This window comes from Poecile atricapillus, chromosome 14 (assembly GCF_030490865.1).
Source record: "Poecile atricapillus isolate bPoeAtr1 chromosome 14, bPoeAtr1.hap1, whole genome shotgun sequence".
In the NCBI taxonomy this organism is placed as follows: domain Eukaryota; kingdom Metazoa; phylum Chordata; class Aves; order Passeriformes; family Paridae; genus Poecile; species Poecile atricapillus.
In genome coordinates, this window is record NC_081262.1 from 7,903,671 (window position 1) to 7,924,758 (window position 21,088).

The 21,088-nt window shown below is 38.2% G+C and overlaps 1 protein-coding gene across 2 annotated transcripts in view; it reads left to right on the top strand.

Moving 5' to 3' along the window:
* The window catches only part of CPPED1 (calcineurin like phosphoesterase domain containing 1), a 39,735-nt gene extending 30,039 nt beyond the window's left edge, over positions 1-9,696 (top strand). For both annotated transcript variants that reach the window (XM_058849851.1, XM_058849850.1), the window contains one exon: positions 8,408-9,696. In XM_058849851.1, the coding sequence (XP_058705834.1) occupies positions 8,408-8,634 (227 nt within the window). In that variant the 3' untranslated portion in view covers positions 8,635-9,696. The remainder of the gene's footprint in view (positions 1-8,407) is intronic.
* Positions 9,697-21,088: the final 11,392 nt, after the last annotated feature.

Sequence of the window (21,088 nt, forward strand, 5' to 3'; positions counted from 1 at the left end):
CTCCTGCTTACACAGACCCACTGACCACCAGCTGCACCAAACTCATGATTCTTTAGGGTACAAAGCAGATTTAAGGCAGAGGTTTCCTGCACGTTTACAGGGTAATGTTTGCAAACAAGAGTGCATGGGATTTTTGTTTATAGAGCTGTGCTATGTAAATTCTAATTACTCAGTTCCCTTTTATTCATACAGTTTTTCTGAGGAGGATGGACAACAGAGAGCTTCAAAAGGGCTACACAAAACAATTCTGTATGTTACTGAGGGCTGACCAAAGAGCCTAAGAAAGGGAGTATGTTGATTCCCAATATTTACCAGTGGGACTGTTTCCTTCTACTGGTGCTCTGTTGGGAAATCATTGGGGGTTTTTTTCTGATAACAGGGTCTGAGAACTGCCTGAGCACTGAGCAGTTAACTGTGACTGATGTTTTCACATCTTTGTTTGCTGCTGTAACACCTACTTGGCAGATGATGCAATGTGAGCACTCTGAAATTGCAATGAGATAAAATCGACTCTGTTCCACTGAAGAGATTTTGTTTTCAAAGACTTCTAAATATTATCATTCCTAGTGTAGCACTGGAGTCTTGAAAGGATGAGGTACACCACATGCCCAGGGGGAGAAAAAAGATGCACAAAAAAATGCCAATGGTTAATGTAGTTCTTGTAGGGAAGCTGAAAGAACATCATTTTGGAGTGCAAAATTGTTGTGAGAACAGGTACTACTCTTGAACCGAGCACATTGTTCAGCACTTCAGACAGCAGCTGTACTCTGTAAATGAAAGGAAGAAAGAAAAGCCAGTTTGTGCCTGGTATTCCAGGGAAAATGTTCAAGATCAATTTATCCATATGACTTAAATGGTTGTATTTGCCAGAAACACTTCCTTTTACAAAATACCCATGTACTCTTACCTGTGTGGGGGTGTACACACACATCTCAGAGTAGCATCTCCCTCTGCCTAGATACTTACTTGGTTCTCCTCTCTTTGAAAACTATGACAGGGCACAAGTGTTGATAACATTCAGATCCTCCAACACAATTTAATGTTTTTACAGAACTGCTTCTCCACCTGTTTGTTTCCCCTTTGGCTGTACTGGTGCTCCTCTCTAGCTCCTGCACTTCTGGGGACAAATGTATCTGGGATCAGCTTTTTTGAGTCTGTCCTCTTCAGTCCTTGATTGAGAAAGTGATTTATGTGGTACTCAGGGATTTTTGGATAAACATAACTATTTAAAATCTAATTTTATCATTAAACTTGAACAGCTAACTGAAAAGCAGAGTAATGGAACCAGAATGAGGGTCTCAATAGCCCTAGTCTCCTGCTGCTCCTACTCCCCAGACTCCTGTGAAGGGCACATGATAGAAAAATGCATAATGGTATTGCTTTCCAGGCCTTTTTCCACCTACAGGAATTTTTCATATTAATGTTATCAACATAATGCAATTTAATGATTCCTCTCTAGGTTTGTTCAGTTGATTTTTGGAAACTGACAGCTTTCACAATGGTCTTCTGGAGGTAATTTCATGTTTCACAGCTCTCTGAAGAAATGCCTCCTTTTGTTTGCTTTGAACTTCACCTGCAGTCTGGGTGGAGAGCCATCAACCTGTACATGAAAGGCAGTGAATATTGATTCATGTCTGTAGTTACTGTAAAAAATAGTTCATTAATCAGCACTTAAAAGGTGATAATCTGAACCATGTGATAAATTTCATTGTTCAGAAAGAACCACTTTTTTTTCCCAAAATTCTCTACAGAGAGCATGGGAAGAGAGGCAAGGTCTGTACTGTACCCATTACATATTTATTATGTCATTCATATTGCACTAATTTAGCCTTCTCCTTCTTTTACAGTCTCATTTGCTTTTGCTGAGAAAAGCATTTATTTAATTGAAGGCTCAGTCTAAATAAAGCATGCTACTGATTGCCTATGCTGATTATTCCAGGCATTCTCCTCCTAATTTGGAAAATCTGCTTGCTTTTCTTTGGTTTATTTTTATGTTGGTAATTTGTTTCCTATATTTTTACTCTGTCCATAGTGCTGGGTTGAGCAGTTTGATTTCCAGCTAAGGCGAGGTCAGTCACATTTTGGACACAGTAAACCTGCCTCAAAAATGGGGTTTGTACATTTGGAACTAGAGTTGGAAAACAGCTTCTTCTGAATTCAGGAGGTTTTGGAATCAAGCCATAGAAGTGAGTGTAATTACAGAAATTGGAGTCAGACACCCCTGGAATTTAAACTAGTTCAAGTCTGAATTACAACCCAGTATTATCTGATTATGTGAGAAAAATTGTTTCCCAGGTGCATGTTTCTTGGGGGATTTTTTTATATTTCAAGATAAACTTGGGTGCATTGTTTTTCTTCCTGTGTCATTGCAACTCAGTTTCCCTAGAGACTGGGGCTCAGTCTGTATTTCTTGAATTAAACTAGAAAACAGTAAATTTTTCAAGAAGCTAAGAAAAGGGGTGTTACCTGTTTCACAAAATCTTACTGTTGCATGGTTACAGAATACACCTGTTTGTTTAATAAAGCAGATTATTTGGCTAGCATTTCTTGTTTAAATTGAAGACATTAACATTTAACTATTACTGAAATAGAAAGGCTGGTCAAAACACTGAATAGAAAAGATGTGGCTGTTTGTTGGGCCACACAGAGAAGGCAGGCCAGAGTCCCCTTTCTTTCCTGCCCAAATGGAGTTGAAAACGTGCCCAGTCTTCCATGTCCTTACGTTTTTCTAAGCTAGAGAAATAGAGTCCCAAGGGAACTTGGAAGTCTGGGAGTTATGGGACTGCAGCTGCAAATAGGCTAAGGCAGGGATGTTATTGCTCCCTGGGGAATTGCCCATGAAACACAGCTAAATGCCTTTGTTCTCTTAGGATGCAATCACATCAAAATCATGCTGACCCTTTTCCCTGGTGCCACAGAAGGGTTTTTCTGAGTGATAAATGATAATTTGTAAGAGTATGCTGCACTTTGAAAATTCTGTAAAATAACCTTAGCTTCTCCTGCTAAGAGAGAAACTGCCTCCTGCACAATACTCAGTTGTAGTTTCTTTTTGAGTAATGAAGTATTTTCTCACCTGGTTCTTGTCAGAAATAAAAGCAATAGTGTGCTAACAACACTGGGATAGCTAAAGTTCTCTTCTCATTTTCTTCATTATCTTCAGGGTTGAAAAAGGTAGTGAATATTTCAGTTAGGTGTTGTTTTTTTTCAGAACATTCCTCTGCTTTGGGTTACTTGGGAGCTCAGAAGTGCTGTAAGATGGCCACAGTTACAGAGAATAAACTCTAAAAATCAGAGCTGCTGCAGTGTTTGAGGATGTGATGGTTGTACATAGGCAGCTGTTTCTGAGCCTGCTTAGATCCCTTGGAGCCTCCTGATCCTTTTCTGTGTCAGCCTTTTCTGTGCAGGGTCCAGAGCAGGTCTCAGACACTTGTGTTGACACCTTTTCTTGTCAGATCAGTGAGGCAGTGGAACAGTACCTGTTACACCCTCTCTGTAAGAAAAGCACCTTTTAATACATAGGGCTGGTGTGGGTCACAAAGCCAAGAGAGAGAACCAACAGAAAAAGTGAAGATGAGAAGTGCTGGTAAAAATTGTCCAACTTCGCAAAGCTGTTAAAGTGAGAAAGATGCAAATCAACAAGAGCTTGGTGAAGCTCTACTGTTTATTTGGTGAGCTGGCATTAGAAAGCAGACACAGGAAACAAGAGATGGGAGGAAAGTTATCAGAGGCACTTTTGATTTCCTTTTGAAAAATGTCTGCGGTAGAAACCGTGAGTCAAGTGTTTTATAATGTGGTTTTGACTTGAAAAAAACTATCCAAATTAAAACATTAACTTAGTTTGAAATTTTATTAAAATTGAGTTGTGCTGTAAAGATTCTGCCTATGAAACAGGTAGCATCAAAGGCAGCATGCTGAACTGCATGAGCTGGTAATTCCCCTCCCCAGCACTCCCATCTTGCCTTGCCACAGGTGCTCTGTGGCCTTACAGCCCCAAGGGCCATAGTGCAGTCTGTGAATTAGCATAAAACCAAAGTGTTTATATGCTTGTTTCATGGTTGAGCTGATGAAAAGTCTAAGGCTTATCAACATATTTAAGTATTACATCTCATCACATGACTCTTGAACAATCCTTGTTTTGGTTTGTTGTTACATCATGAATTATTTTTGCTAGGTGTGCTGCTCTGGGCTCAAACAGCTTACTTCATTCTTTGGTAGTGATGCATTATTCTCAAGGGAAAAAGAGTTATCATCAGATCTTTGGAAAAGGAAAATCTTTTTTGTCTTTAAGATTCAGCTTTTTCAGATCAGAACCAAAAAGGACATTTTATGCTTGATCAGAAAATGATGGTAAATGGCATGGCAGAACAGCTTTGGTTTACTAAAATCAGAAACAATTCCTGTATCTAAACCTTTTTTTACAAATACTTTTTTTGCATATTGACTGATTCATAAAACTCATGTTTGGTAGCAGGCACGAAGCTCAGTGGGTTTAGGTGTTTTCATGACCCAAGTAAAGTTTTAGCAGAGACAGGACAAGACCTGGTACCCAGCACTGGGTGGAGCCTGCCCTGTACCTCTGGCTTCCAGTCCTGTCCTGATAAAAAACTGATTTGGCAGTTCAGACCTTTTTTCCTTATCAGATACTCTGTAATCTGTGTCATGTTGTTATGCAGTCTGACATCAGATGATGATGATGATCACAGAGACAGGATGTGTGGATTGTTTTGCTTTTTTTTTTTAGCATAACTGTCTCCACAGTTTTTTACTTTATTCTGATTTCAATACATTTTTTCTTTAATGAATAATCCATTAGGTATGAATAGTGTCTTGCAGTAATGGATCCAGCTTTTTTTAGTAAATGGATATTTTGAAACATCCAGTAATATTTAAATTCAAATAACTGCATATTTCATAAAAAAATTAAATAATGAATGCTTGTGAAGGTGCTGTCCTTTGGACATTTATTTACACAGGAGTTTTTAAGTATTTCATACAGCTTTTATATCAATGCTTCTTCCAGCTGCTATTTGAAAACCCAACAATAAAAAAAAAATCATTGCTCTACCTTTTTTTCTTCTGCTGTAGTAGGAAGGGACTGTATGTTTTAGTGTATAGCTGGATGCATAGAACTGACCTGGGGATACATTAAAGTGGCCTATAAAAACAAGGTCTGCCAGGACACTGTTCTTTCCTCGCAGAGTTGTGGGGGATGGGGAAGAAGGGGTGAGGGTATCTGTTGCTAGCAACATGATATTATTACTTCACAAAAACATCTGAAATTAATAAATTAAATTTGAGTGCAGACATCTCTAAGATTCTTTTTATGTTAAAGATCAAAAGCAAGAGCAAAGTAAATTGCCTGCTTGTCATTGCTGCGAATGGTTCAGCTTTCTTCCTGGTGTGAACTCACAGAGTGGGTGCAGTACAGCTGAGTGAACAGAGAAGTGCTCATGCAGAAAAACCCCATCAGTGAGCCTCCTGTCAATACAGCAGTGAGCTGTTTGTTTCCTTGTTCAAGGTGTAACATCCTGTAACCCAGCAATAACAAGAGTTAATACTAGCACTAAAGGGTATCTGAAAACTGAAGTCTGGGAAAAAATTTTTACTGATATCTGTCTCTGTCTAGGATGGGTTTCTCAGAATCTTTCCTTGATTTATCAGATAAGTGGAACTTTTTTCTTTAGCACAACTACAGTTACTTTATGACTTTTGTATCCTCTGTCCTTCTGATTACACTTAGTCAGGGTTTGGTTTACATATATGATGACGCAAAGTCTTGGCTTCTTTTCCTATTTTAAATTGAAATGTTAAATTCTCTGGATGGTGGGAAGATGCTACTTTAGGACACATTCTTCCAGTAAAAAGAGATAACTTAATTCCCTTCCAAATACTTACTTCTGTTACTAAAAGTGTGTCACATGGGTTTGCACCTCACTATGAGTTTACAATTCTTTTTCTTAATTTTTTCATAGACTAGAATAGTTCTGCTTACCCACAGAAGTGGAAAATCCTGAAAAGGCCTTGTTACCTTGTCACAGTAACAGCATCACTGATTTTTGTTCTCCACCACTACCTTTTAAGGGACTCTAACTCCCTTTTTACATCCTGAGATATAAAAACACTTCGCCAGTTTTGCTGGGTTTGTGCATCTGAGTCCAGACAAGCTCCCTAAGTTGTCCTGCAATCTTACTCACAAGTGTCCCTCATGCAGCAGCCAGAGGAGTGGTTCCAGCAGCAGGATAATCAGCCCTGATAAACTAAAACAGAGGAACAGACAAGTTGGAGCTGACAAGGCCCATGTACCATTGCTTAGTGACAAGGTGGCTTCATTCTCTTTTCTACCTTGATGCATTTGCTGTTTGAGAAGGGCTTGGATTTGAAATATGAAAGCCCATGTAGCTCTTACCAGACACACAGCAGAATAATTTATATTTTGCTTTCCAAGCTGCTGAATTTTTAACTGTACTTGGAGCCAAGTTTATGTATTTTATATCAGTCTTCAGATCATTCACTCCCACAAAAGCAAAGGATTGATGTTAGCCAGCTGTCTTAAGATGGGTTCACCTTCTTCTCTTTCATTTTATCTCTGTGAAAGAGGTCTAAATCTACTACAGGAGAAAATGTGGAAGGTTTTGCCTGGCTAAAGAAATAAGGATTTCCATGTGAAGCTGTAGCATGTTCCTCATTACAGCTCTGTGGCTTTAAGTTGCCTCTGCTATTTTCCAGGGTTTCTGCTGTATGAAGACAAAACCAGTTGTTGCTAGCTTTTTATTTTTTTAAACGTCATTTAAGGTTGTAATGTCTCACAAATTCCCCTCTCTGGCCTGCCACCAAAATTTCCAGTGTTTTTAGCCCTCTGGTTCAGTAATTTTTCTGTTATAAAGTAGCATTAGATACAGCTTCAGGAAGCTGTAGGATTCTGGACCAAAGGTCTAAGGACCTTAAACTAAGATTGCCAAAACATAATCCCAAATCCTGTTTGTAAAATTAGCTGTTTATACTAACTCCACATTTCCATTCAAAATAAAATTTGCACTACCTTAAATTAGCAAGAAAACTGATGAATATTTTTTTACCAAACTCTGAATGCTGTTCATTGTAGTGCTCAGCTGTACTATGGGGCAGAGCATGGAAAGGCTAAATGGCAAAGGAGGGTGGAATAAGCTGTGAATGCTTTGAAAAGCATTGTCTAGGGCAGAACGTTCTCTCTTGGGGAGGAAGCTGCATTCTCAACTCTCTTGTGAGGGGGTTTGCAGACTTTGACAGGAAAGAGAAGTACTTAGCAACAAGATGACTTTTTTTTTTTACCCAGACTCAAGGGCATTTCATCATTTTGTAGTAATAAAACCTATCTGTTAAAATTTATCAGATATGGGGAGGGGAAGATAATCTGTTTGGCAGCATGAATCTGACTTGTAAAGATAATCAAAAAGGCCATTCAGAGTAAGTACAGTTTCTACCCATTTGTTTGTTTATGTTTGCACGACAGTGGAAACAAAAAGTAGTGATTACTGGTTTGGAGGTGAGGATGACACAATTCATTTAATTTCAAATTGCTTCAAAATTTCTGTAAAAACTCCATATTTTTTACTTCAATATAATCCAAAATAGAAGTAAATCTATTTTTTTTTTTAAAAAAAGGAAACAGAACAGCCTTAAGTCATTAAAAATGCAGAGGGTAATCAGAGCCAACCTGCCTTCTTTGTCCTCATACCTGATAAATGTTAATTCATGTCATTCCAAGCCTGACTCTTGCAGGTGTCAACCTTTCCTTTCCTGGCTGCTCCTCTTTCTTCCCCTCTTCTTAAAACTCACAACCTCTTCTGCTTTATTAGATTTCTTTGATGTACCTGGCTCTGTTCAATCTGCAATACCTTCAATGTCTTGTGAAATGACTACAGCTTATTTTCTCATGTATGTTTTTTGTTTGTCTTGCTCCTTTTATTTTTTTAAGGTCACTGGCCTTGGGTGTACAGGTTTAAGCTCTCCTTCATAAATTTTCTTCACGCTGATTGACAAATACAGCTCTGCTCTCTGCCCCTTTCAACCTGTGTTTCAGTCCCATCATTCTCTAGGCAGGTATCTCATTTTAATCAGCTGCTTCTGGACTGTCCTTTCTAGACAAAGGAGTGGAGAGACAACAAACGTATCTTGCAGTGGGCATAAAGAACTCAAGAGTCCAGTAACCCTAAACACAGCTGGTAGAGCACAATAAAGTTTGATTAATTATTTATTACTATTAGAATTATTTACTACTACTTACTAATTATTTGTTTAAAATGCAAGTTTGGGTAAATGGTTTAATGTTAACTTTATGCTTGATGAGCCATTAAAGAATGAAGGTAAATGTGACACCTGTAAGGTGCTAACTAAATACATACTCTTCTCTTTTTTTTTTTTTTAACAGGCATTAGAGCTGTCTTTTCTGGGCATTACCATAGGAATGCTGGAGGGTCCTACAAAGGCCTGGAAATGGTGGTGTCATCAGCTATAGGATGTCAGCTGGGACAGGATACACATGGCCTTCGAGTGGTGGTTGTGACAGAGGAGAAGGTGGTGCACAGATACTGCAGTTTAACTGAACTGGGCAGCCATGGTATAGAGAAGGAGCTGCTGGATATGCTTGCTAAGTAAAAGTAGGCTGTGTCAAAAGATGTTTCCATATTAGATAAATATAAACAGTTTCATAAAGTTTCCCCAAGCAGAACTACAGATTTCTGACTGCAGTGTCCCAGAACAGCTCTCAGTTTGTTGTTGTCCTAAATAACAAGGAAGTTGTTGACATGTTTTTCTTTTTGAAAATGAGACCTATGAGGAATATGGGAGAAGAGCAGAGCTGTATAGTAATGTGTCAGTGAAAAGTACAGTTCTGAGAATTTTTGCTTTGCTCCTGGATAATACTTTCTTATTACAGAGAAACTGGTGTCTGTATAACCCTTAAACTTGATAGGGTATTTTAAAAAAACATTAATAAATTTAGTAATTTAGTAATTACCTTGTGGACAATATGAATGGGACACATTTTTACAGAAATAAAGCTCAAAAAATGTGAAATCAGCAGACTCCTGCTGACTTTTAGCAACTTTTGGATCATTTCCTGTTACCTTGGTGTCATATTTTCTCCCATTTCCCACACTTTACTTTCTTAGCTCTTCAGAGCCAGGAGCAACAGAGAGCAGACACATTCTGGTTTGCAGTCACAGCTTGGGTTTCTGTTATATCTCTTACAAAGTTTTATATAATGTTATATAGTTTTATAGTTTCCATTATATAGTTTTATATAATGAAAAGTCTAATGAGGCTGATATAAATGTCACTGACAGAAACTAAAGGTGAAACAACTATTTCTGTTTTGAAATTTCACTACCATTCAATTAGCATATATTCTGGCTCTAGTTATGGAAGTTGGAATAATTGCATGGGGAGAATATTCTGTATATCTGTAATACTGGAATCAGAAGTCACTTTGTTGATTCCTAGACAAGTGGAGAGCTTTGATTTCCAAATGCTATGTAGAATGCCTTACTGTAAGACAGTACAGAATGCTACAGAATATTGAAAACCCTAAAAAGTATGTTTTCTTGACTGCAGTAGGTCTTTAAAAACAAATTTATGAAATAGTTTACATGCTGCAATCCACCTCTTTTTTTAGCAAGTGTATCTAATTTGTTGGAAATAAAATCTTCATGTAATTAACTTGTACCTGCTGGGGTTTTAAGTATTTAGCTGAACACGTTACAATCCAGGCCATGGGTTATCTGGATCTGGAGCCTGGTGCAGCTTTGGCACCTGAAGAGGGAGGAACACAGTGAGCATCATTAATGCATTCTATCATGTTTTATGTATGTACTCACATACAACAGTGTTCCCTAGAGGGTATTACAGGTATTTAAATATGGTGAGAGGTATCAAATGCTGTGCTGAAGAGTCAGTTTAATTACATTTTAGTCACAACAGTTTATCAAGGAGTCTCCTTCAAGACTGATTTGTGGAACTTCTGAGACTGTAAAATCACCTCTGTAGCAGTGCCTTGCAGCAGTGAAGTGGCTGTACCTGCAGCTGGACAGGGCCACTTGGGGACTGCAGCCCCATGAGCAGAGGCAATGTTGGATTAAGAGAGAAAGGAAATGATTTTGCTTTTATTCTTCAGTTGCCTTTCCTTAGCTGAATATTTTCACAGTCTCATTTTCAGTAGAATATGGAAAATGAGGAAACATTTTAAAGCCATATAATACAATCATGGGAAGGATATTTAACCATAGTTTGTGGCTAGAGATTCCAGTATGTAGTAAAAAGTTACAAAAATAAGCTGGGAATGTGTTTTTTTACCATCATAAATGACTATTTGTGTTTCCTCACTTTAATTAGCTAATTTAGAATTAATACTGATGCTTTAACTAATTTGAAATGGCAGAGGTCCTTGCTGTCACGGTGCCTCATCTTGTTTATGTCAAGTAAAATAAAATATGTTAAATTATGAAACAATTCACCCATGGAGACCCTAATTATAATTTAAAACAACATCTTTTGATGTTGAAGACATGATGTTGGTACCTCCAGCAGGGTTGGTAATTGTAACTCTCTGTCAGTGTCAGTATATGACTCTTTAAAGCAAGATGTCACTAACAGTTCTAAGTGCTGATAAAACGAGAGAGCGAGGGAGTCCTTGTGTTGCTGTGGGCTCAAGAGGCTGGGCAGAGATTAAAAAGCATCAAGTGACTGTAGTTCATTTTGGTTTCTCTTAGGCTGCTAAAAGGATGAGATAACCCTCAATGACTCTTACTAATAAAATGAGGAAAATTCACATCAGAACACCAGAGCAACCTGTGAAGGTAACCAAATACTACATAATTAAGTACAGTCTGAGGGAGAGACCTATGAACATGAGTCAAATGACTGGGAACAAAGTCTTTGAGAGAAGTCCTGGTTTGCCAACTTCAGTGTAAGAAACAGATTTAAGAACACACTATTTCTGCACTTTCCCAAAAAGTCATTAAGATGTGAGTACACTCTGTTTGCCTGCTGCTTGCCTTTAGTGCATTTGGGTCCAGTATCTCATCTTGCAGGTTTTAATGGAGGTAATATTTTTATAGGCCGACAGTATTCAGCTTCTGGAGATTAGAAACAGAAGTGAAACACTTCATGTCTCGTTAAAACTTCATCACATTTTTTACACTGGCAGAAGTAAAGTCTCCCCTGCCACTTCTATTTGCAGACAGCCTGTGCCATGGTCACTGCCTGATGATTCCTTTCTTACCTTTCTTACCTCAGCTCAGCAGCTTGGTTCCTAGTGTCTGTTTTTTTCAGACATTATCCTCAGATAGCTGGTTTTATTCTGCTATGAGACAAAAAATTGAAGACACATGTAGTGAAAGCAAATCAAACAGCAGCAGTAAAACCTAAACATTTCACTGCTTAGAAGGGCTCAGTTCTCCCTGTGTGTCATGGCACAAGTGCATGTATGTCCCTGCAGGCTCACACTCATCGTGTCACTGCTTAACACTGGGAAAAAGCTGCTTCTCTTCATGCCCTCCCTGAGCCTTTCAGTGCAGACTCCAGCTGAACACAGCAATATTCTTTAGAGCAAGGGCAATCTTCACACACACAGCAGTTCCCAGCGTGCCTACCAAGCAAACCCTGACATTACCTGGCACCTCAGGATTCCCAGTCACCAGGGAGAAAAGCATCAGAAAATTGTAAAGAGGGAATTTCCACTTCACTAGTATTCTGCAATTACCAGGGATGTCTCTGCTGACATAGAAAACATCACATCATGGCATGTATGGAAGTACAAAGCCAGGTGCTTTAGGCTGCAGGCACTGTGCTTGTGGACACTTCATTTGAAAATGCTCCCTAAATAAAGTGAAAAAACAAAACATACAATAGAGAAAAAGCATGAGACCAGCATATTAAACTAGCTTCCAGCCTAAATGAAATACACCTCTGCAGCAGCAGATACAGAAGGGGCATCCCCAGAAAACCCCCAACACTCACAGAACTAAGGCAACACAGACAAATCAAAAGCTTTTCAAGCAATACAGAAAACATACCCAGCACTTCTTTTCAGGATAAAAAAAAGAAAACAAAACTAAAAAACACCAAAAGCAAAACCACAACCCCCAACTCAGCCTACTTTTTTTAATTGACATTTTCATTTGTTTCTCTAGAATGAATTTTCTCCACTAGCACTTTGTCAAATGCAGATAGTTTAGTACATTTCTACTAATAAACACCCTTTTTTTCTTTTTTCTTTTTTTTTTTTTTTCTCTAGGAGATCCATTAAAGCCTCATTCTATTTAAATTTATAATGTTGTCATGTCACTTTTGGGCAGTCAGAAATTGAAACATCCATTTTCTAAATATATCGTTATCTTTCTCAAACATTGCTTAGAAAGGTCTGACATTGTTAAAAACCACAATTTGGCCTTTTAAATTAAGTGGTAATAGCATTATCTGTATTAAAATCTTTCTCACCTTCTTCCATATATAAAAGACACAGCAATACAGAAAGGTAGTTAATACTGCTCTAACAAACCAATCTAACAATCCTCAGCCCTACCCAGGGCAACCTGCCTGTCCAGGGATTTCCTGAATCGTGTCACTAGCACTCCAGGTAGGACACCAGTGACTGTATTTGAATACATGTGAGACAAAGGTAAAAGAACACAGCACAAAGACAATCTTCTGTCACTTTTTTACAAAGTCTGAGCTGAAGTTAGTCTCACTCTTTTATTAGTTCTGAGTCTTGCTCTCTCTTAGCCAATGAGGAGAAGGTAGGGCCACCTTACTTTGCTTCAGCTGTGTAAAAGCTGCTTTCACTCTGGCCAACCAGAGACTGTAGCTGGAGACAGGTAACTGCACCAGGGGATTCATCCTGTCCTGCAACTAATGCAGAAGCCAGAGGGACTGAAGAGGCCCCTACTGTGCTAATCCATGGGGTTCACTTCCCAGGATTCCTAAAGTAACTCAGCTCAGTTAGCTTGGGGCAGAAAGCAAGAGTCAGGGCCTGAGCTGTCACCCCATGAAGTCAGAAGATGAAGATACGGGTAAGAAATGAAACCAAAGTGGGAAACAACCCACTGTTGAGCTACTGGCTGCCCTCCTTGGCTGAAGCTGGTAGCATCCTCTCCTGACACTCTTGAGGACTAGGGGATGCTCCTGCAGCCTGTTAACTCCTCTGCCTGTGCTGGATACCCACAGCAATTAAACATCAATACATTTTCACTGCTAATCAAGAAAAGATAAATACCAGCTGTGTATAATATTGTACATTTATGTGTCCCATAGAGGAAAGTTCCCCGACTGCCCTTGTGGTCACTTTTTTCACACCAGGCAGAGGATCCTTCAGAGATCCCACAGTACCTTTTTCAGGGTGCACATATTCCCATAAAAAGGCCTGGCTGATTCACAGCATTCCTGCTCTGGCTCACAAGGTAACAGCTACAACCTTCTAAAAAGCGCTTCCCAGCCTTTTTAATAGTTGAAGCAACTAGAGATATAACTGGAGAGAAGTGATGTAGCACATGAACTTTATAGAGCAGTATTGTCACCTTCACCCCACCCTCAGTCATTTTGGGGATATTTAGAATGTTATTTGGCATATTTAGGAATATGATGACTGTAAAATGATGTATTAATAATTCAAATTTATTTCATTTTACTACAGTCCCATACAGAAGGTGAAGCAGTTATTACCAAAAATAAACTCCAGCAATAACTGGGATTGCTGTACTCATTCAGTGCATCTCAGCATATTTTTTTGAGACTGCAGATTTCTACATTGTTCTTTAAGGTGCTCTGCAATACAATACCATCAAAAACAGGACAAAAGAAGAGGATCTATCACTCATGATAAACACTGGTTTTTTATTAGTACACTGCCTCAATGCAATAATGATTACAGTTTCAATCACTTTTCCAAGAAAGCAAGGTAAAAGAGAAAGAAATACCAGAGCATTCTGTCTGTTTACTGTGACCCAATTTGAGAGCTGAGACAGACCCAATTATTGTTCAGAGAACAGCATTCCTTTTTACTGTGCAGCAACTTAACCAAGACAATAAATTCATGCATATTTAAAAATCATTTGATTTAAAAACATAGATGCTGCCAATCTTCCCAATCAAAGGACTTTTTATATTCCCTTTATTTCATACACAGCCATGACAGGATAACTGTAAAGAAATACTTTGTAAAGTATTTCTGAGCCTTGTTTTCCATAGAATTTTGTTTGCTGTCGGTACAAGTGGAGATAGTATTTTATAGGTGGGTCATTCAGAAGTCTACATTTTACAGCCTGCACTTTTTATACAAATCAGTTTGTAATATAATCAGAGTTTAAGAAAAACTAGCAGTTGGACAAAAATAGAGAAACATGGATAACATACCAAGGGGTGAATCTAAACAATCCAAAGAGCGACAGGACTATGTTAAAATTCACCTTGCAATAAGCTTTTTACGGAAAGAACTTGTACAATGTGTTTGTTTCACTGTTTTTCTTATCTGTGCACTAAGCCATGGAGAAGTTTCCTATTTTTCTTCTAGAAAAGCAGCTCACAGATTATTTCTAAACCCTCTATTATCAATGCAGATATCTAACAACTCTCCTTATCCGAAGAAACAATGCAATCCTCATTTATTTCTCATTAAAGATGCATTGTAACACTAATCAGCTAAAGGTATTTTACTTGAAGCTTCTGAAGTTTATTTTTAAGTCTTCAACATGTTAATTGCTTTGCTTTGCCCTTGGGTTCCCAGAAATTAAATACAAACATGAAACTTCCTGTGGAAGTAAAGTAAAACCCATGAAATTTCTGTACTCTTACACAACACTACAGCAGTGAAAGATTAAGCATGTACTACTTATTATTTCCACTTGATCCCCCCTTCCTCACTCTCCCCCTCTTTCTTTAAAGCAACAAAGTAAATAATTTTCACCTTGTTGACTTCCATGATTAGTTGCAACTGCTGAACTTCAGGACATTTCCTACTTCCACCTGTGCTCCTATACTGCACACCCTGGGGAGAAAATCCAGTTGCACAGATCATAGAGACCAGAGAAGTGCCTACCCTGCTTAGGGCAGTCTGACTAATCAAGGTCTCAGCCTTGAACAGAAATCTGCAATAATGTATAATTGCCATCCAGTTCAGTGCAGAGAAGGGCATTAAGTTACTCAAGGTTCTTTTTATTTCCTTACACGTGTTCGTTTGTAAAAGTCTTGATATTGTTTTATGATTTGCAAATGTAGAAGGGGGATTTGTTACAGAATTCAATTATGCAACCTCTCCACTGATGTATCTGAAGGCAAACTATCCCTGAATGAACCTGCTGCTGTTCCCAAGTTTCAGGTAAGGAATGTTGGCACTGCGGACTCTGGGATCTGTCGCCCAGGAGCGTTATTTCAGTGCTTCCCACAGTGGTAGGAGGCAAAAGACGCTTAACTTTAGGACAGTGAGAAATCTCTCAGTTACAGGAGGACCTGCTGATTAGCATTCCCAGTTTTAATTAAATCTGGTGTAGCTACTGCCCTTGGGGACTGAAACGTAGTGAAGATATTGTTTGAAATTAGGACATAGTCTTGCAGAGGCTGAGAAGAAAAACTGTAGGTGGCTGTAAACCCAGCAACCATAGTTAAGACACTCAGAGATCTGACAGAGGCTCAGACTCCAGCTCTACAACCAAATCTCCCTTAACCACAGCCACAGGAGTTGACCTCTTGATTTTTAAGTAAAGTTCAAGCCAGTATTGGAATTAGTTGGGTCCTTTAGTGTGAGAAACTGTTCAACTCAAGCATTCCTTTGCAGTGAAATTGTCTATTAACACTGGAAAGATTCCCCATTTCTCCTGGGGAGATAATCCTTTCATTGCTACCAATGACTTCCCTCGTTCTCCTCTGGCTGTTGTCACTCTGTCTCAAAGATGAGCAAAGCCAGAGCTTCAGGCATACATTCAGTGCAAGCCTTCATCTCCCAGCTACGTTGTAAATTCTTACTGATCTTCCCACTAGGCTCACTTGTGGTTTTTACCGTTTCAACAACCGCACAAAGGGTATTTAATTATTCCTCCCATGAACTCTGAATGAATGACATCTTAAGTAAGGTCTGTTAATGAGACAGAGATCAAACTGATGCTTGATGGCAACACTCAGAATTTTTCAGCATAATATTAAAAAATGATCCAGTTCATGGTTTGCTCTCAGTAGTAGCATTAGTACTTCCAACACACCATAGACTAACTGGTGAATATTATGCCTATTACAAAATAATAAACATAAAGGGAATTATTTGGCAAATCAGATCAATTTTTAATTTTAATGAATTTTTATTTTAATATATTTTAAGGTAAATAAATCACTTTTTACCCTGAAAAATATAAATATAATTAGGACTGTATTCTGATGGTTCTAGAAGTGTCATTAAGCATACAAATCCTTAACATAATACTTAATAATAAAGTTTATTTCTTACCTTCTGAACTTACAATTTGCTTAAAATTCGCAATTTTTTTTAAAATTCTTTTTCTTTTGAATTTTTACATACATTAAACAAGCAGAAAATGAATTGGTGCAATATACTTATATTATATAAGGATATAATATCTTATGTACCTGTTTCTCGGGTGTCTCAATACAGTTTTGTATCCTTGTTCTCAGATATTTATCTTTTTTTCTTTATATCAGTGCTAGAAATACTCCATTGCAAGAAGTTTCTATATTAGTGCAACAAGGAATGTATTTGTAGAAGTAATTCTAAACATTTAAGCAAAATATTTCCAGATGTTATTAAATTTTAAAAATCCAAAACTTGAAGGTTTTTAATTATTACGCTGAATGCATGGATGAATGCAATTACATCTTTATTATTCTGCACTGACCCATCAGCCCACCTGGGGCTGTAGACATGAGCTGTCTTCTCTGCAGGAAAATACTGCAGTGGCCTCATACAAGGCCATAGGAAAGAGATCCCCTAAAGAAATCATAACAACTCATTTTCTTAAGAACATCGGTGTTTGCTAGGTCAGGGGTGAGAAAATGGCTTCATTGTGAAATCTCTCATTTAACAAGAACAGTCAAGCTAAAACACAAACAACTTAGAAACTGCATTCTTCAACACAATAAAACCCTTGCAAATACAGAGCACATCCATCACTACCATTTATTTCTCAGTTGGGGAACTCACAGTACCTTTTCTTCAACATTTATGCTCATCGTTGACTCATTACTTTAATACTACCAGAAAGCTAAATTATGTCCAGTGGTTTCACTGCAGAAACAGCCTCCAACTGTGCACAGGGTTTCTTACAGGGTGAGACACTCAAGCATTATGGAGGGAACAGGGTAAGCTGAGTTTCCAGGAGGCTCTGTGAATTCAGACACTAATTATGACAACTTAAATTCAATACAATTATTTTGAATTAACACCTAGGCCCAGAAATAGGAAAATTGTCCAGCTGGCTCTCCCCATTTAGAGGCTTAATAAAGAAGCAAGAAGAAAAAAGGATAGACAGGTAGATTTTTTTCCTCAAACAAAACTTTCCTTGACTGAACTCTGCCTGATAACTGGAAAAATGACAGCAACTAATGTACTACTGAATATGTGCATTGCACCTTTTTATCACCTCAGCCTTGAGCAGGTACTATTTCAGTGTTGAGTACTGAACAAGACATGTGACTAATGCATTTTAATGCATTAAAAGTCTTGATAAAAATAACTATTTAGCAAAGAAAGCTTTTTAGTTAAAAAGCCTTATGTGTTTGAATAGTCTTACAGCCTTTGCAAAGTAGAACCAAATTTCACTCAAATTAAGACTCTAAAAGCCTTCCGAAACATTATTCAAAAACATTTTGATGTGCTGGAATTGTTAACCCCTTTCTAAGTGACATCAAAGGAGAAGGAAAATTAAAATCTTCATAATCCCCCAAAATATCCTAATTTCATTACTTGACCTGGTATCAAACTATTTGGAAGGGCTGTATTCAGAAATGTCAGCCTGTCATCATCTCTGCTCCTGGACATTAAATTTCACCAGGAACATTGTAAAAGTAGCAAAGGGAAATTTATTACCTATTATTTAGCCCCAAACAAAACATGTGGAAGCAGTTGTATTTCCTTACCCTGCTTCTAAATTAGAACTTTACTACTTTGAACAGGCAAATCAAATGCTAGAAACTTATTTATGTATATAGATCTAATTAGTGAATTAAATGGTTGAACCTTCTCTAAAAGCTCTTGTGCTTACTCTAAAGGAATTAGAGCAAGAGGGAACTAGTCAGCATTTCAAATCCTCTGAAGTTCCAGTGTGTTTTTCATTAAAGGCCTCTGAAAACAAAATCTGAGTAAGGTTTGATATAAAGGTGTAAATTTGAAGTTTACATTTGGTTACAAAATGTCTTTGAATGCTGAACAAGTTTGGAAATTTCTGATTAGCTGTCAATGATCTTATGAGATGTTATGTTCAGAAAATGCATAATTATAACTCCCCCTCATCTTTACACATAATTGCACTGGGTGTTAACAAAGAGAAGCTCCCAGTGAGGGATGCTTCCAACTGCTGTTGTACTCATCACATGCCTTTGACTTCACTCTCAGCAGCAGGTTTTCCACTTTCTGCTGGATGATGCTTTTTAAAGGGAAAGCAAGCAAAATACTGCTTTGAGATATGAAAAACAGTACAGATGCCCTAATGCCTTCTGCTGCAAACAGATGATCTGTTGGGGTGACAGGCTGAACTCCTGAAAGACAAAGGAGTCCCTGCCCTTGAGAGAGTTCCAGAGATGAAGGCAGTTGATGAAGTACATTGATCAGCTGGCTGGATTGGTAATTGTGAAGCTGATCAGTGCTCCTGATGACACTGCCAGCAGCACAGAGCGCTCTCTGTCTGAAGAACAGTGGAGATTTCTTTTGGAAATGTGTGCACATGGAGGGAGAGAGAAAAAAAGGCCTTTTCATATCTGTGTTCAACACATACACTTTTTTAACCATACCAGAGTGTGCTTTAATGCACAGCCAGCCTCTTCAACATTGCCATGCAGCCCAACACACTCCAGGGACACCTCGTTCAGCTACCGTGATCTTTGCAGACAGGCCCAGCTGAAAGCCTCCATACCATTATTGATTAAACTTGCCAATGAGCTACAAATCGTAAAAATCCTTATGAAGCTCTTTCTAACATTTGTCTCAAGAAACGTTGATCTGATAATTCACCTTTAGCAGACAGTAGTTTTCAATCAACGTTTCCTTTTCTTTCCATTCCAGGTGGAATGGGAACTAAAGAAATCTGGATGATTGAGTGAGTTGGAAAAAAAAAATAATAAAGCATTTGTTCAAAAGACTGAAACCCACAGGCAAAATGAGGCACAGATTTTAAAAGCAGCAGGAAGCATTAACATTTCTATGTTACAGAGTACATCTCAGTCATACAAGAGGAATTGCACAAGCTTTTCCACCATTGTGGTGACAAATAGGTTTTCTTAAACAGAATGGAAGAATTTGTAGCCTGACATTTATTTCTGTGCCAGTAGCAAACGTACTCCCCAAATTCCATCCATTTGAGGGCTGAAGAGAGAAAATAGGGCAGCACCTCTGGAGGACAGTGTGTATGTGTGGTCTGAGAAAAGACAGCAGAACCATTTGGCTGGTGCAGAACATTTACAGTAAATGTTTTTCAAGCTCTGTGTCTGTTGTGGTGTTTCTCAAACACACACAGAGTACTCTCACTTTTAGTCTTCTACATCAGTTACCTAGTAGCAGATTTGGGGATGACCAGTGGCAGAAGAGGGTTGCCTTCCTTAGGGAGAAGGACATTTGCCTGATATTTTTACAATTATTTTTTAAAATTTCAGTGACAAATGCTTGCTTTTCTTGGTGCTGCCCCAGTCAATAACAGACCAGGTTTTCAAAGTCAACTAAGCACCAGCCATCCCTCCTAGTCTCTGTGATTCCATCCCATTTAAGCTCTTCAGTCAAAGCAAAGTCCTGGCAAACAGTGAAGATGTTAGATGGAAGACTGCCAGCCTGAGCCAGGCTTTCAGTGCTGCACTGGAAGGAGCAGGAGAGCTGCACAGGCTCAGAATCACGTGGAACTGCAGTGACCACGCTGTGCTGTGGAGCAAAGGAACAGAATCAAAGTGAGTAACTGCTAGTTATTTTGTCTGCTGATTACCTTTACTTAAGTCCTACAATGTAGTATCTCTAGTTAAGACTGGTTATTTTCACTTTGCCAGAAGAGAGGAAAACAGATCTGCATATGAAAGGTGACACTTCTGAAAGCAAATGCTGGCTTAGAGACTTTAATGTTTCAAAAATATTTATACATTTCTGCTTTCAAATACCCATGTTTACACACTGGGGTTTTTATCTGAATAGAGACTGACCTGTAGTATCACTGAGTTCACTTAGAATTACAGGCCAAGAACTCGGGGAAAAGTAGTTTTGACAACCATCCATTAGGATGAGCCTAACCATTGCCCTCCAAATAGCTTTCTCCTTTGTATATACAAGAACTGTCAGCACATAGGGCTATCAGAACTGAATATTGAAAAAAAGAAGCAGCCTAAGGGGTGTAATAAGAAACATTAATCTGCAACTCCACTTCTAATCTAACTTAAAGAGTGCTTATGATCATAACTAAATTACAGAATTACTGGGAGTTTTTGCTACTTTGGATTCTGGAAAACTGAAGCTAGAATAATATTTCAGGGCCCTGTTTTGATATTATCTCACTGATTTGAACTATTTTTAATTTCAACTGACAATTTCTCTTGGCTTTTTGAACATTAAAATTAAACTGCGTTACTCTCTTTTTCATAACAATTTATATGGAACATAGATTAAGGCAGCCAAATTAGCTTGCTTCAGATGCACTGATAAATTTGTTACATTCTTCCTGCACATGCCAGATCATCATCTGACTAATTATGCTTCTACAATGTGCCTCATTGACTATGATACCTCTTTCAAGATGATCAATGAACACTTTTCTCTTTTTTAAATAAAAATGAAATATATGCTATTTTTAGAGTCAGATCAAGTTTTCAACCCAACAGTGATTGCAAATACAGTAAACAAGAGCATAATACTATATATTAAAGT